The 14997-nt window shown below is 57.0% G+C and overlaps 1 protein-coding gene across 1 annotated transcript; it reads left to right on the top strand.

The window, feature by feature from the left end:
* Nucleotides 1–7450: 7450 nt before the first annotated feature.
* DIPK1B (divergent protein kinase domain 1B) lies at nt 7451–13874 on the top strand. Its single transcript, XM_058038249.1, has 5 exons — nt 7451–7564; nt 9794–9928; nt 11111–11218; nt 11346–11522; nt 12103–13874. Exons 1-5 carry the CDS (start codon nt 7502–7504, stop codon nt 12913–12915), a joined length of 1296 nt encoding a protein of 431 aa, XP_057894232.1. The 5' UTR covers nt 7451–7501; the 3' UTR covers nt 12916–13874.
* The last annotated feature ends 1123 nt before the right edge of the window (nt 13875–14997 follow it).

Below are 14997 nucleotides of genomic sequence, written 5' to 3'. Positions count from 1 at the left end.
CTCTGTCAGTCTGTCCGTCCATGCATCCATGCATCCATTGATCTATCCTCTTGCCTCTTCACCTATCTGAATTAACAGCTGGCTTTGGGAGATGTGTCAGGGCCTGGTGTCACTGTGTGTCACCTTTGTGTAGCTCAGGGTACACAGGACAGTCCAGCATCACAGCACTGACGTGTTTACCCTGTGTAACACCTTCACATGGGCACGGCTGCAGGCTGGGAACCTGGACCTTGTTTGCATCCATAAGCAAGGCTGCCCCAAGGGCTGACATCACTGGCTGGCATCATCTTTCCTGGAAGTGTTGCCCTGGCAAAGACAGAGAAGAGGTTTCCCCTGGTTGGGAACACCACAGTCTGCTTGGCGAGGATGGTGCTAAGAGCAGTTTGTGCAAAGGATGTGGGTGAATCTCATTTCCCTGTCACCTAAAAGGGCACATGGGAGGTGAAATTTTCCTGCTGCTCCTTGTGTGGGAGCTGATGGTGAGCCCACAGTCACAGGGGCAGAGCTTCAGCCTGACCCTCAGCCTCCACGCTGGCTCCTGCTGCTCCATGGCCACACTCCCTGTGCTCGCTGGGCTCCCCGGTAATCACACGTCAGCGCTCTGGTGACAGCAGAGTAAACACTGGGGAGGAACCGGCTGGTGACTCAGCGTGGCTTCAACGTGAGCGCTGCAGCTCCCTGCTCACAGCACAGCCTTGCACAAGAACCAGAAGCATGAGATTGCTAAACTGCCCGCAGGCACAGCCTTCACTGGCCTCTGGTAAGGCAAAGAGCCCAAAGGACTTTGACTCTGGCAACATGCAATTAAGAGAGAAACGTGTTTTAAAAGGCTATTAAATAATCTCAACCTTCCTTCCTTCCTGTAACCTTTACTCACCTACAAGTAACTCTATTGGAAAGGTAAGACTGCATCTGCTGGAGTGTGGATTTGAATCCATGCTGGACACCAGGCAGGATGCTGATCCTGAGAGGGATGCCACACCAGCCCCCCACAGAGTGCCAGGGCTCTCAGTGAGGCTGATAATTGGAGTTTGCAGAGCCAGCGTGCATCAGGCAAGGATTGCAGCTGGGGTTAACACACCACCAAACCCCCCAGCACTGACTTTTATTTTTTTGCTTCTGGTAGACTTTGCCAAAAACAGGAGGTAGCAAAAGCACGAGACTTCCAGATCTTACTGTTGCATTTACGTTTGAAACCACAGGCTGGAAATCCCCCTGCACCTCACAGTCTCCGCACCATGCTCGTAAATGAGGGTGTGCCCAGCACAGGACATTTTGTCTGGCTGCACATCTTGAGCTGTCTCAGGCACAAGGATGTAAAATTGGAATAACTCTTTTTGTTTTCAAGTTGCAATATGATTAGGCTTTCTCCCAAATGCCATGTGTAAATAAAGGAAATCAAATTGTTTCTGATGGATTTTGTGACGGTGAAAGGGACTGGGTGGTTGACCTGGAGACTGATGGACTGAGCAGGGAAGGCAGAGCTGTGAGCCAAGGACTTCTCTTGGTGAACAACCTGGCACTGGAGGGGGGTTTGTTGCATCTCCCACCTCAGAGGTTCTCAGCTCAGGGAGCCTCTGCTCATCACCAGCATCATGTGTCCCACCTGAGCTGGAGTCCCATAACAAGGCACACCTGGGCTGGATTCCCATAACAAGGCACACCTGGGCTGGATTCCCATAAGGAGTCCACCAAGGCTGGCGTCCTATAAAGAGTCCACCTGGTCTGGATTCTCATAAAAAGGCACACCTGGTCTGGATTCAGCTGGTGGTGCTGAGTTCTGGGTGTGTCTCTGGTGTTGGACTGCCAGGTGTTTATGAGCTGTGTGTGCCCCACCTGTGCAACCTGAGCCAGCAGTCTCATCCCCTCCTCTCCTGCAGCCCTTGATGCCTGTGCTGTGGATGTGTGGCTGTAATTACAGGAACGAGGAAGATCCTGTTTCCCTGGGGATCTGCAGTACTGACCACCATAAAGTGGGACACTGGGGCTCTGGGAGTCGAGGCAAGGTGTGCCCACAAGGGGACACTGATCTCCATTGGAATCTCCATCCCTGCCTCCCAAAGGACATTTCCCTTTCTCTGCAGCATCTCATGGCACCTTCTGGGTGCAGGCCCTGTTGGCTGAACCGTGCTCTCTCCCCAGGCTGAGTGTGGCATTCCTGGGTTGCCAGACCTGCCAGCACTGTCACAGGGTGTGCCAGCTCTGTGGCACACAGCAGGACTAAAGGGCCTTTGGGCTAAGTCCAGGTGTGCCATTGGTGTGTGCCACAGGGCTGCTCCTGGAGCTGGGCTCAGCCGTGGCAGCACCAGCACCTCCCCAGCCCACATCACCCCGAGGCCGCTGGTTGCTCTGCTGGTGCCAGAACCACCACCTTTGAAGATGATCCCATCCTCCTGCTCCTGTGCAGGTCTCCTGCCCCCTTCTCTGCCTCTCCAAGGGAAAATGGGCTCCAGCACCTGCACAGACATTTGCTGGGGCTGAGCACAGGAGCTGCTGGAGAAGGAAAAGGCGCGTTGCCACCACGGAGCAGTGGAAATGTACTGACACCGCAGGGCAGGGCGGGAGGGAGCCGAGCAGCCCGGGGTGCTTTCAGCACAAAGACTGTTTTCTTGTGAACAGCTCCAGTCTTGCCACAGGAATGAATTTGGGCTGGGGCTGAGCTCACACAGGGCTGGATCCCAGAGCAGGCTGCTGGGATTGGCTGCACCACGGCCAGGCAGCAGCTTTGTTTAGTAGAAGCACAACATGAAAGCAGCACCCAGGTCTTTGGGCATGTGAAATCAGTGCCCATCTCTTCCTGGGGTGCCTGTGTGGGAACAGAGAGTCTGGGCAATTGCTGGGTAGGATGCTAGGGTACCTGGAATTGGATGCCACAAGCTCCCCAGGTGCTGCCCTGTTATTGCACAGCCCTGCTGGCGGTGCCAGTGTGTTGCAACTGGCTCAGGATCTCCTCCAAGTGCCAGAGTCCAGCACAAGGTGAATTCTTTTCCTGGCACACCTCCCTGGAAATAAACCACACACACCTCAGCAGGCTAAAATCCACACGGGGAATATGTCTGCATGAAACAAACAGTTGCTCTCTCTCTGCTTCCTCTGTTATTGATTAATGCCTCTTAATGACTCTGACCTCAAAAATTCTTGTAGTTGCCGCCTGTCACAGGAGATCAATGGAGCAGCATTAGCAGGAGATAGAGGCAAACTGTCCCAGGTGAGCTCTCTGCCGAGGCCAGTCTGGGAGCAGCACAATCAATAGTTCAGCATGACCTCTCCCTCTTGCTTGCTTTTTTTCTCCTTGAGCTGGTTGGGCAATAAAGTCTGCTCTGAGCTTTCACCAGGACTAGATTATAACTATCCAAATTGATCTGATCTGTAAAGGATAAAAGGGCCTCTTAAGCCAGCTGTCTGCACTGGCAAAACTCAAGTGGCTGAGCAGACAGGGTCAGACCCTCATTAATTCCTGGATGCTTGGGACCCTGCTCATGCCATGCGTGAAGGCTGGACCACAGTGCTGGAGGGAGTCAATTAGTCATGACAAATCCAATCCGACTTCTCCCCCAGAGCTTTCCCAGTCACTTGGCTGTGCTGCTGGTGCCTTTTCATGAGTGCATCATCACTGAAGCCACCATGCCCTGTCCCTCCCATGCTCTTTTTGTGATACCTCCTTATTTCTCTTATTACCCTTTCTCCAGGGACAAATTGTGCTGAGGAGGGAGAGCCCTTTGTTGATTCACACACTGGGAGATGCTGCAGTGAGCAGATGTGTCCCAGGTGGAGCATGGGACAGAGGAGGTGAAGAGGGGATTCTCCTTTGCTCAGACAGCCACTGCCTTCTTGAAAACCTTCTGCACATCAACCCTCCAAACTGCAGCCTCTCTCCTCACTGAAACTGATATGCAGGGAGCACCTGGAAGATGAATGTTAACTTAAAAACCGTGTCCAGAGCTGCTCATCCCACCTGTGCATCTCTGTCTCTTCTGAGGCCAGCTGAGCCCCGTGCCTGCCCCAAGGAATGTCTCCCTGGCCAAGCCTGACTTTGGGAGCAAAATGCCCAGGGTGAAAGCCGTGCCCTGGCTGTGGAGTGGAGAGGCTGGGGGCTGGCATGGGCACTGGTGAGCGAGGAATCCCTGGGCTGTGTCTCCCAGAGCGTGACCTGATGATGAATAACTCCATAATCAAAGCCAGTGCAGGGATCTGCTTGCTCAGCCCCCATCTCCGAGCTCCTTTGCAAGCTCCCTTTCCTCCTCGGCTGGGAAGCGCCCACGGTTGGCACATGATGGAAATCCCAATGAGAGAAGCTCCCCTTCCAGAGCCAGCACCGCAGGGCTCCCAGGCACAGCCACCACCCTTTGCCTTTAACCCCAGCACTGCCTGCAGAGCTTCTTCTCTTCCCCCTCACAGTTCAGGGCCAGGGACATCCCTGGGGTGTCCCCAGCCCCAGTGGATGGCGGTGAATGAAGGATGAGACCCCCAAACAGTTCCCAGCAATCCAGGAGCTCTGTGGGGGCTGCAATCCTGGCCCAAAGCATCCAACGAGCCCCAGCACCCCCATTCAACCCCCCTAAACTTCGTAGTGCTTAATTACAAGTAGCGGGGATTTGGAGAGGAAGCAGAGGGGGCGAGCACAGGACAGATTGGAGGGAAGATTGTGCTGGGGGTGGCAGGGCTGTCAAGCCAGAAACACAAGAGCTGATTAGCATTTCTAATTATAACCGCTGCTCTGAGCCCGGCAGGCCCGGCAGGCAGCAGAGGCAGCTGACGGGCTGTGCAGAGCCAGCTGTGGATGCCACGCAGGAAGCGCGGGCGATCAGCTCAAATCCTTCTGAGATGCACAGAAAAGAGCATTAAAGCCTGGATCCGTCATCTCCGGGGCTGCGGCACTGCCTGGGAATGCCGGGTGCCATCGGGACAGAAATCCCTCTGGTGTGTGGCCACGGGGCTGATCCTGATGGCAGAGGAGAGGGGCAGAGCATGTGCCCCTATTTTGGTTTGGGGTCCTGCCTCCCCTGCTGGCAGCAGCACTGCGGGCGATGGCACTGGGCTGTCCCCAGCTGTCACCCAACTCTGACATCCCACCCAGAGGACGCTGGGCAGCTCAGGGTGCTCCGGAGGGGATGGTAGCCACCCATGGGGGTCCCTGCTCACGGGTCAAGGCTGCCCCGCACTGCTGTTAGCTCTGGCTGGAGATCATTTACTCATTATCATTTAGTCAGACAAACATCACGGGCCAGCAAATGACCGCTGCAGGGCTGTGCCTGCCCGCGACTGCCACGTCCCGAGGGCACCGTGCTCTTGGGGACGTGCCCGCAGAGCCACCGCCTGGCAGGGAAGTGAGCAGAGGCCAGCGGGCGGCACGCTGCGGGCTTAGCTGGGATTAGCAGGGCTTTGACCAGGAGAAACTGAAGCGACTTAATCAAGGCAGCGAGAGAAAGAATTCCCAGGGAGGAGCTGAGCGCTGGCTGATCCCGGCATCTTCTGGATGCTGACAGCGCCTGTGGGAGCATTTTCCCCACCTTCGAGCTACAACAGCTCTGGGTGCCTGCCTGGTGCTGGAGCCCATCCTGGCAGTGCCAGGGGAATTTTGGAGAGGGGAGAGACCCCTTGCACAGGGGCAGCAGCCCTGGCAGTGCATCCCTGGTGCCAGGTGCCTGGGATGGAAACCGGAGATGGGCACCATGGGGAACGATCTCACTTCCCTTCTGTGTTGAATATAAGGTACACCTGCAGAATTTTTATTATTCTTTTGATTGGATTAATTAATCATTCAGTGATAACTGCTCATTAGGCATTCTAACAATCAATACTAATCACTTAATTACTTGGCGTATTACAGCTTGGGATGGTCTGCTCATTCCTAATTAGATTCGCTGGACAATCCACCCCTGAATTTTGCAGAGCCCCACAGTGGAATTCTGTGGATTTCCAGGCATCCTCAGTCCTGGCCAGGTGTGCCATTCCCTATCTCCATCGAGGGTTCTTCCCCCACTCTTGGCCTCCAAAATCAGGGTTCAAGTCAGAAGGAGCTGCAGGAGCAGGGTGAGCAGGGAGTGTGGAATGCATCCAGCAATGCACCTTCCCGTCCCTGCTGTTTCCCAAATTACCAACCCCAACATCAAAAATAAATCTCAGAGGCTCTTCTTCTTTCCTGTCTTAATTAACACTAAAAATAAGAACCTGCTGCAGAACCATCCTGGCTTCAGTGGCATGGTAAAACCTTCCCTGACAGGGGCTGTGGGTGGCCGAGGTGACATTCACTGTCCCTGTCCCTGTCACCGCTGCGGGCAATGTCAGCCCAGCCCACACTGAGGTCAGGGCTCAGCACTGGAGCAGCAGGGACCTCCTCGGGGTTAAAAGCAGGCAGCAAACACGCTGCAGGATTTGGGAGGCTTCAGGCAGTTTTGTGTGATGCTCCTTATCCATCGCCATTATTTGGATTAGTCCAGCAAAGGCTTTTGCTCATTAGGCCCTGATAACTCGGTGCTTGGCGCTCACACTGAGCACGGATCTGGGCTCGCAGTGACCAGCTTGTTTTCAAAGGTCATTGTGAACCAAATTTAAAAGGAAGGAGCAACCTGAGCCATGAAAAGGGAGCAACGGATAATCTGAAGATTTGCTGATAGCAGGCAAGGAATTACCTTAACAATGCCCTTGTGACTGAGTCTCACAGATCATTTCCCATCATATTATCTGCTCCATGTCCCCTTTGCTCTAACTTGCCTGTGCACACAGGATTCCCTGGATGGGGCTGTCCCTGGCCTGTCAAAGTCTTGCCCTGAGGTTTCCCTGTCCGGCTGCAGTGCAGACAGAGAGGACCAGCCAGTGCTGCTGCTGGGATTCAGGGTGGGAAAAGACACAGCAAGGAGGAGAAGGAGCGGCAGTGATGGCAGGGCTCAGGCCGGAGGGGTGCAGCCCCGAGCTGTGCTCACAGATTCTATGGGTAACAAGGAGGGATGCTGGCCCTCTGCCCCCCAAAATGGCTTTGAATACACCTGGAGCTGCTGTGAGTGCTGGGGCCCAGGTGGGATCGGCATCTCCACAGACGCCCCCTGCTCTGCCAGGATCATCAGCCAGGGCTGTGTGGTGGGGTGAGCCCGGGGATGGGATCCCCGGGTGGGTGGAACCCCGGAACATGGGATGGGCACGGCCATGAGATCCTCGAGCGGGATGCTCGGGTGGATGGGGCATGAGCCCCGCGGGCGGGGTGCCCAGATGCGGAGCGCTGGGTTGGCTTAACCCAGCGGGGCCGAGCGGGGCCGCACAGCCCCGGCTCCCCGGGCTGCGGCGGAGCTGCGAGCGCCGCCCCCGCCTCCCGCACCGCCCCGCGCCGGGCGGAGCCGCCGAGCCCCGCGGGCCGGGCCGGGCGCTGCGGCGGAGCGAGCGCCGCGCCTGGGCCCCCCTTGCCGGGACCCCGGCCCGCCCCGGCCCCGGCGGCGCTGCGGGGGCCGCGGCCGCCCCGGCCATGCCCCCCGGAGCCTGAGGCCCGCGGCCGCGGGGCGCCCGCAGCATGCGGAGGATCCGGCGGCTGGTGCATCTGGTGCTGTTCTGCCCCTTCTCCAAGGGCCTGCAGGTACCGGCGGAGCGAGGATGCGCCGGGATGGAGGATGCGGGCTCGGGGATGCGCCGGGCCGGGGGGATGCGCTGGGATGCGGGCTCGGGGATGCCCGTCTCCGCATGCTGGCACCGGCCGTGCACAAAGGGACGCTCCGCCTCGGCTCCCCCGACGCCGGTGCAAGGAGCTCGGGGCCGGGCACCGGCACGTCGGGGGTCTGGAGCGGCAGCCGGGGCCGCAGCGGTTGCATAACCCGCGCCCGCTCCGCCGTGCCGGAGCCGGGGAGCACCGGGCAGCCCAGCCCGCAGCGCTCGGTGAAGCCGCCGATGCAGCAGGGCAGGGATGGCTCCTTCCTTCTCTTTCTTTATCTTCCGTCCTCTTCCCATCCCTGAGCTTCCGAGGGCCGGGCACCTCCCTCAGATCTCCAGGGATGCTGGGGATGTCAGGGATGCTGGAATGGGGGTTTTCTCTGCAGCCTGGGATGGGAAAGCCTGACTGTGGCAGAGATCCTGGACCAGAGGGGTTATCCCGGAGGGGATGAGGGAGGGGATACCCGGTGGGCAGAGGGTGCTGGCAGGAGGTGGGTGCAGAGCTGGGAGTGCTGTGAAACAACCCCCGTGTTCCCCGGGGAGCCACAGGGATGGAGCAGGATTTTGTTGATGCTGCATCCATTTTGCCTTTGAAGTCAGCCCCAGCCCAAAGTCACTTTCACATCCTCCAGAGTCGCTCTAAAACTAAACACAGCAACTCTCGCAGGGTAACACCCTTCAGTGCAGGGAAGGTAATGGGGAGAGAATCCCCTGTGCCTTGAGACTGAGGCACTGGAGGAACCCTCACAATCCAAAATCCAAGCAAATCTCAGGAGAAATCTCTCACTGAAATGCATCCCCCACTCCCACATTTCTTTCCACCCTTTAGGGGATGATGAAGCCAGAGCTCCCCATGCCATGCTCAGGCAGCAGTCCTGACTCCCCTTCTGCTACAGGATGCATTCTAAGTCAGAATAAGTAAAAAGTGACATTTTGGCTATTCCAGACAAGACATATCTCTAGTGGGAAGTCCCTGGAAACGCCCCTTTACTGAGTTTTGGGGGGCTCCTGTGCTGGGGGGATCTCAAAGTCTCAGTGTGCCTGACTTCAGGGCCATGGGCTGCTTCTCACCTCACAGGAGCAGCCACCTACACTTTGTCTTTGCCAAGTCCTGGCTGTGCTTGGCTTCTCTTTTAATTTAATTTCACGTTAATTAGCAGTGCCATTGCTTCACAGGCAAGCTGGGCACCCTGGTCCTCTTCACACTTTAGGGTTTCCAATTAATGGGAGAAATGTCACGATCTCGAGGCAGACCTGCCTGCTCTCACCCTCGCTGCCCATTCCTGTGGCTCCCACAGCCCTGACAGCTCCTGGAAAGGGGCTGAGGAGGAGCACTTTGGAGTGGGGAGTGGTTTTGGGCTACAAGACCCAAGCCAGGATCCTTGGCAGGTTTTAAAGGTGCTGCACCCACCCAGATCCAGCCCTATCCCAGCAGCAGGTCGTGAGGAGGGTTTGGAGGTGGTCAAAGGCCAGGGATTCTGTAGAATTACCTACAGAGAAGGGATGGAAGGGTTTGTTTAGTGCAAGGATTCATTCCCTGCCCTTTGGAACTGCTGGGATCTGCTCCGTTACACGAGCCAGGTGAGCAGTCTCTCTTGCAGGAGGCCAGATGGCAGCAGCGCTGCTGTGCCAGGGTCAGGGGGGAGGAAACAAAGCCAAAAACCCAAAATCCTGCTGAGAGCCTCCGAGTTGTTTGCACAGAGCATCACCTGTGAGCTCCTAGGTTTGTTACTCACCCACTCCCACACAGGAACTGCTGTTTGGAGCTTCCCCTGCCCTTGGGGCTTTCTAAAGGGGGGGTTCTGCTGAGAGGGGTCCCCCCAAACAGGAACAGAGCTCCTGCAGCCCCACTGGGATACCCCAGCCCTGCACAGGGCAGGAGAGCAGGAGGATGTGGCCACAGCTCCCAGGCATGCACAGCATCCAGCTCCTTGCAGCCCAGCCTGCTAATCCCCCTGCTTTTAGGGAATTTTAAGTGACCTACTTGCAGCAGGAGTTGCATAAGAGACTGATGAATATATATATATAAAAAAGGCTGAAGGTTTCCCCGGCGCTCAGGTCGGTTTCTGTGGCAGAGCCATCCTTGGCCAGCTGTGCTGCCCTGGGCAATGCCCTGCCCTTCCAAAAGGGTTTCAACAGCGTTTCCTTTGCCTTGCAGGGCCGCCTCCCGGGCATCAAGGTGAAGTACCTGCTGGTGGTGTGGCTGGGCATCTTCGTGGGCAGCTGGGTGGCCTACATGCACTACGCGTCCTACTCGGAGCTGTGCCGCGGCCACGTCTGCCGGATGATCATCGTGAGTGGCACCACAGCCCCCTGGCTCCTGTCCTCTTTGGGGCTGTGGGAGCCCCAGAGCTGGGAGGAGAAGCCCTCCTGGCAGCTGCTGTCCCCAGCATGGCACAGGGCTCAGAGCAGGAGGGGTGACCTTACCCTGCCAGGGTGACGGTGAAACAATTCTGTGAGATGGCAGAGGGAAGCAGCCAAGGCAGGCGTGGGCACATCCATGTCTGTGCAGGTGAAGCTGGAATGGCAGGGCAGGGAGCAGGATCTGTGGGCAGGGACAGCATCACAACAGTCCCCTCTGGGCTCTGCAGAGCGGGAGGAAAAGGGAGCACTCAGTCCATGGTACCTGTCTGTGGCTGCTGAGCAGCCCTAAGGAGAGCAGCAGAGCTCTGTGTGGCTGCCTGGCTCTGTGTGTTTTGCCCTGTTTGGGGTTTGCAGTGTAGTTCCATGGGATTGTGGTATGTTCCATGTTCCCCATGGCATGTCCCCAGGAGTGCTGCGTGTGCCCCTGGCATGGGAGTGGGTCTCAGCCCAGCCCAGGAGAGGAGGGGGAGCTGGGCTGTGTCAGAACAAGCCTCGTTGATCAATCCCTCAGCAGAGAAGGGAGGCAGGAATTGCCATAACAACAGCAACGATCGTTTAATTTGATTTTCTGCCTGACTCCGACCGCGGGGTCTTGGGTGCTAATTTCTGCTCGGAGCTGGGGCTTCCAGGCTCCGTGTCTGGCCGTGTCCTCTGTGAGCAGGTCCAAGGGTTAATTCCCATCCACAGCAGAAAAAAAAAGGGAAAAGATGCAGTGAATGTCTGCAGCTCCAGCTTCCAGCCCTGAGGCTGCTGTGCCCTCGCTGAGGAGCTGCAGAGCTGCAGCCTCTCCTGCCCAAGGATGTCTCCAGCTCCAGCCTGGCCATGGATCAGAGCCACTGTCTGTCCCTGTCCCTGCCACCCCCAGGACTGGGGCCAGCCTGGCTCTGCTGAGCAGCCTGAGCCTGTGCTTCCTCACCCAACTCCACGCTGCCCTCTCCTCCAGCGCAGGAAGTTCTCCCAAACCCCTGGATTAGCAGCAGCAGCAACCAGGAGATCCCTGAGATCCCTCCAGCAGCACAGGGGTCCCTGCCAGCCCAAGGCACTGAGCCACTCCTAAGGGCCAGTAGAAATCTGTCCCTGCTGAGCTCCTCTCTGTCCTTGCCCTCCCCAGTGTGACCAGTACAAGAAAGGGATCATTTCTGGCTCCACGTGCAAGGACCTGTGTGAGGAGCGTGGCCTCCTGTTCCAGCACTGCCTCTCCTCCTCCCCCAGCCAGCAGGTAGGTCCGTGCCCCCCAGCCGTGCCAGGGCTGGGCACCAGCCCCAAACCCTGCACATCTCCCCCTGTGCCCATCCCAAACCAGCACCCAGCTCCCTCCTCCTGCTGTGCCCTTCCCTGTGCTCCAGGTGTACAGAGGGCTCTGGAGGGACAGGGAGGTGATCATCAAATGTGGCATCGGGGAAGCCCTGAGGGCCGAGAGCCGCCCGGACTCCGTGCCCAGGAGGGACGTGGTGCTCTTCGACAAACCCACCCGGGGAACCTCCATGGACGAGTTCAAGGAGATGCTCCTCAACTTCCTGAAGGTCAGTGCAGGGCCCTGTGGGATCCACAGCCCTGGCACGGCTCTGTGAGTCAGAAACACCAACTGTGTTTTTCCTTCCCTTTGAGCGAGAGCTCCTCCATCCTGTGCCCCCCATCCACTGCTGATGCCAGTGCCATGCAGTGATTAGTGGGGTGCCAGTGCCATGCAGTGATTAGTGGAGGAAATGAGTTCTTATCTGTGAGATTTCAGTAGCAGCATCTCTGGAGGTGGCTGTGCCACGGCTGTGGGTGGCATCTGTGCTGGGCAGAGCTGATTTGGTGGTCCTGGTAGTTACCCCTGTTGGGTGGCATCTGTGCTGGGCAGAGCTGATTTGGTGGTCCTGGTAGTTTCCCCTCTTGGGGCTTCTGCAGCAGTGGTGGGGTTCCAGCTCTAGAGCAGCCCTGAGGCTGGTAAAATTCTGCTGGAGCTGGATGCCCACACGTTGTGTGGCATTTTCTGGAGTGTCACCATTTCCTCCTCCTCCCCAGCTCAGTTCTTTGCTCCCCCAGTTCTGTTTTGTGATGTGACACCCAAACAGGGAGAGCTGTGAGGGTCTGATGCCAATTTTGTGCTGTTTGCAGTCCAAGCTGGGGGATCAGCCATCTCTTCCCGCCTTGGTGAGCCGGATAATCACCATGGCAGACGTGAACCGTGACGGGAAGGTGTCCCTGGCAGAGGCCAAATCCATCTGGGCGCTGCTCCAGCTCAACGAGTTCCTCCTCATGTTCTCCTTGCACGAGAAGGAGCACACGGCCAAGCTGCTGGGGCACTGTGGGGACCTTTATGTCACCGAGAAGATCCCCCACACCTCCCTGTACGGGGTGGATGTCCCCCCTTTCCTGCAGTCCCTGCTGCCTTCCCTCGCCCACCAGCTGATCCACCAGTGGTTTGCGCCGGCCTGGCCCCGGCGCGCCAAGATCGCCATCGGCCTCCTGGAGTTCGTGGAGGAAATCTTCCACGGGACCTACGGCAGCTTCTACATCTGCGAGAGCAGCCTCAGGAACGTGGGCTACAACGACAAGTTCGACTTCAAGATGGTCAACCTGCGCAAGGTGGCCACGGAGATGACAATCAGAGGCTTCCTCAAGGGCCGGCACTGTGAGCAGAACGGGGACTGCACCTACGGGCGGGACTGCACGGCCACGTGTGACAAACTCCTGAAGCAGTGCAAGAGCGACGTGGTGCAGCCCAACCTGGCCAAGGTGTGCGGGCTGCTGCAGGACTATCTGCTCTATGGAGCTCCCCTGGAGCTGAAGGAAGAGCTGCAGAAACAGCTCCGAACTTGCATGACCCTCAGTGGCCTGGCCAGCCAGATGGAAGTGCACCACTCCCTCGTGCTCAACAACCTCAAGACCTTGCTCTGGAAGAAGATTTCCAACACCAAATATTCCTAACGGGGGAAGCACGGCCCTGGAATTTCCAATCTGTGAGCTTGGAGCGAGGTCCAAGGGCTGAAGGCCTGTTTCTCCATCCTCTCCTCCCCAGGAAAAACACACCCTGCACAGGGAGTTCAGCAGAGCTGCGGCCCCTTCTCCTTCATGGAAAACCAACATCGTGACTTGCACCACCCAGCAGCATCAGGGATGGGTCGGCAGGAGCAGAGCTGGGACACTGAGCTGGGCTGAGCAGGCTTGTGGGAGGAAGGAGACGCGGAAAGGGATGAGGAAGCAGAGCCCAGCTGGATGCATCAAACTGTTCCTTGATGAGCAGGAAAGCAGAGCAAAGCGATGGGAATGAATCATTCATGCTGTACTTGTCACATCTCCTTTTGAGGAACGGCTCTGATGTAAATAAACAGCTTTTACGTGAATCACACCCGTCCATCAATAGCCAAACAGCAGCCTGTTAAGTACCAGCTTGTTTGTGATCTAAAAAGGAGGAAAAGGTAGATTTCCCCTTTCAAAAGCCTCTCCTTAAGTGTCTGAGTCATCTGCCATCAGCTCCAGCTGTCACACAGGAAGCAGATCAGCTGTCTGTTGCACCGTGGAGAATCGTGGCAGTGCTTTGGTTCCGTTTTTAAGTGCCTGACCCTGACGGTGATGCCGAGGCTTGTGAGAGGCTCCCCCAGCTGCTCCTGCCCCCGGTCCGGAATTGGCAGCACAAGCCATTCCCTCACGTGTCCGCTCTGGAAGCGGCCGAGGCCAAGGATGGCTTAGAGGCAAAGGGCTAAACACGAACGTTGTGACCCCTCCGTGTGCCCGGGTGTCACTGCCCACCACGCTCAGAGCAGGGATAAGCCAACCCCTCCGTTTAATTCTCCAAAAACTAAGCTGGGCTTGCCCTGCAGAGGTTGAAGGTTAATACCAGAATAATCCAGTGCTTCTCTCATTATTAAAATGAATTTCCAGGCAAAGCTTTTAGCAGGTCTCCAGACATTTTTTTTTGGCTGTGTCTGTGCTCCCAGGGCTCCAACTATGGCTGTTTCCTTGAAATGCTCAATTACAGCAATCCTGCAGCTCTGGGCAGGGAGGAAGAGCTGGATGAACTCCCCCAAGGTTGCTCTGTTCCCAGCACAGCCATATTCCTGCTGCTGGAGCATGTGCTGCTTCTCCTGCCAACAATTCCTTAGGGAAGCGAGCATGCAGCTGATGTGCCATCACAAAATAAAAATACACCTGACACTGCAGCAAATTTAGGAGCCCTTTGGGGACAAAGATCAGGATTTTCCTTCTGTTGGTTCTTTAGGCTCCTCATCACCTCTCACTGGGCAGATTTTGGTGTTAGGAGTGCTCTGTGTCCAGCAGGGCTCAGTCCCTGCTGAGGAGTGGCCTGTGGAGAAGGTGGGCACTCCCAAGGATTCTGTGTTGAAGGGCTCCTCAGCCTGGATTGGGTATGGGCACCATCCAGGCCCTGTCTGCAGGTTCAGGGAGGGAAGGCAGGGCTGGAATTCCCTGGCATTCCGTAAGGATGCTCCAGGCTCCTCATGCCCTGTCCTGCATCCCCCTGGCAGCAGCTGGGGGGATTCAGGTTTGAAGGGCTCCTCAGCCTGCGCTGGGCATGGGCACCATCCAGGTCCTGTCTGCAGGTGCAGGGAGGGCAGGCAGGGCTGGAATTCCCTGGAATTCAGCAATGAGGCTCCAGGCTCCTCATCCCTTGTCCTGCATCCCCATGGCAACAGCTCCCCTGACAAACCCAGCTCCTCCTGCCATTGCAGAGGAACCCGAGCCCCTGGCAAAATCCCCTCCTCAGGGCGGCAGAAAAGCCATTTTCCATCCTTCCCTCCATGGTTTACTCCCACTAAATCCCTGCTGTTCCCTTCCCTCAAAGCAGTGCTAAAGCACCTGGAGAACTGGAGGAAAACAATTTCCCCAACAGCAGAACCTCTCTAAATATTTATGAAGAGGTGGCTCCTGTAGCTGAGGGACCAGGCCCTGACAGTTTAATTGAAATAAAGACACTTGTGACAGCAATTGTTCCATTAATGCACATCCCCTGTGGCCCTGGACACTCCCAGGAATTCTGCTCATCACTAATGA

This window comes from Melospiza georgiana, chromosome 20, assembly GCF_028018845.1.
Source record: "Melospiza georgiana isolate bMelGeo1 chromosome 20, bMelGeo1.pri, whole genome shotgun sequence".
In the NCBI taxonomy this organism is placed as follows: Eukaryota; Metazoa; Chordata; class Aves; order Passeriformes; family Passerellidae; genus Melospiza; species Melospiza georgiana.
Note: the sequence above shows the minus strand (reverse complement) of the source record. Positions and strands in the feature narration are given on the sequence as shown.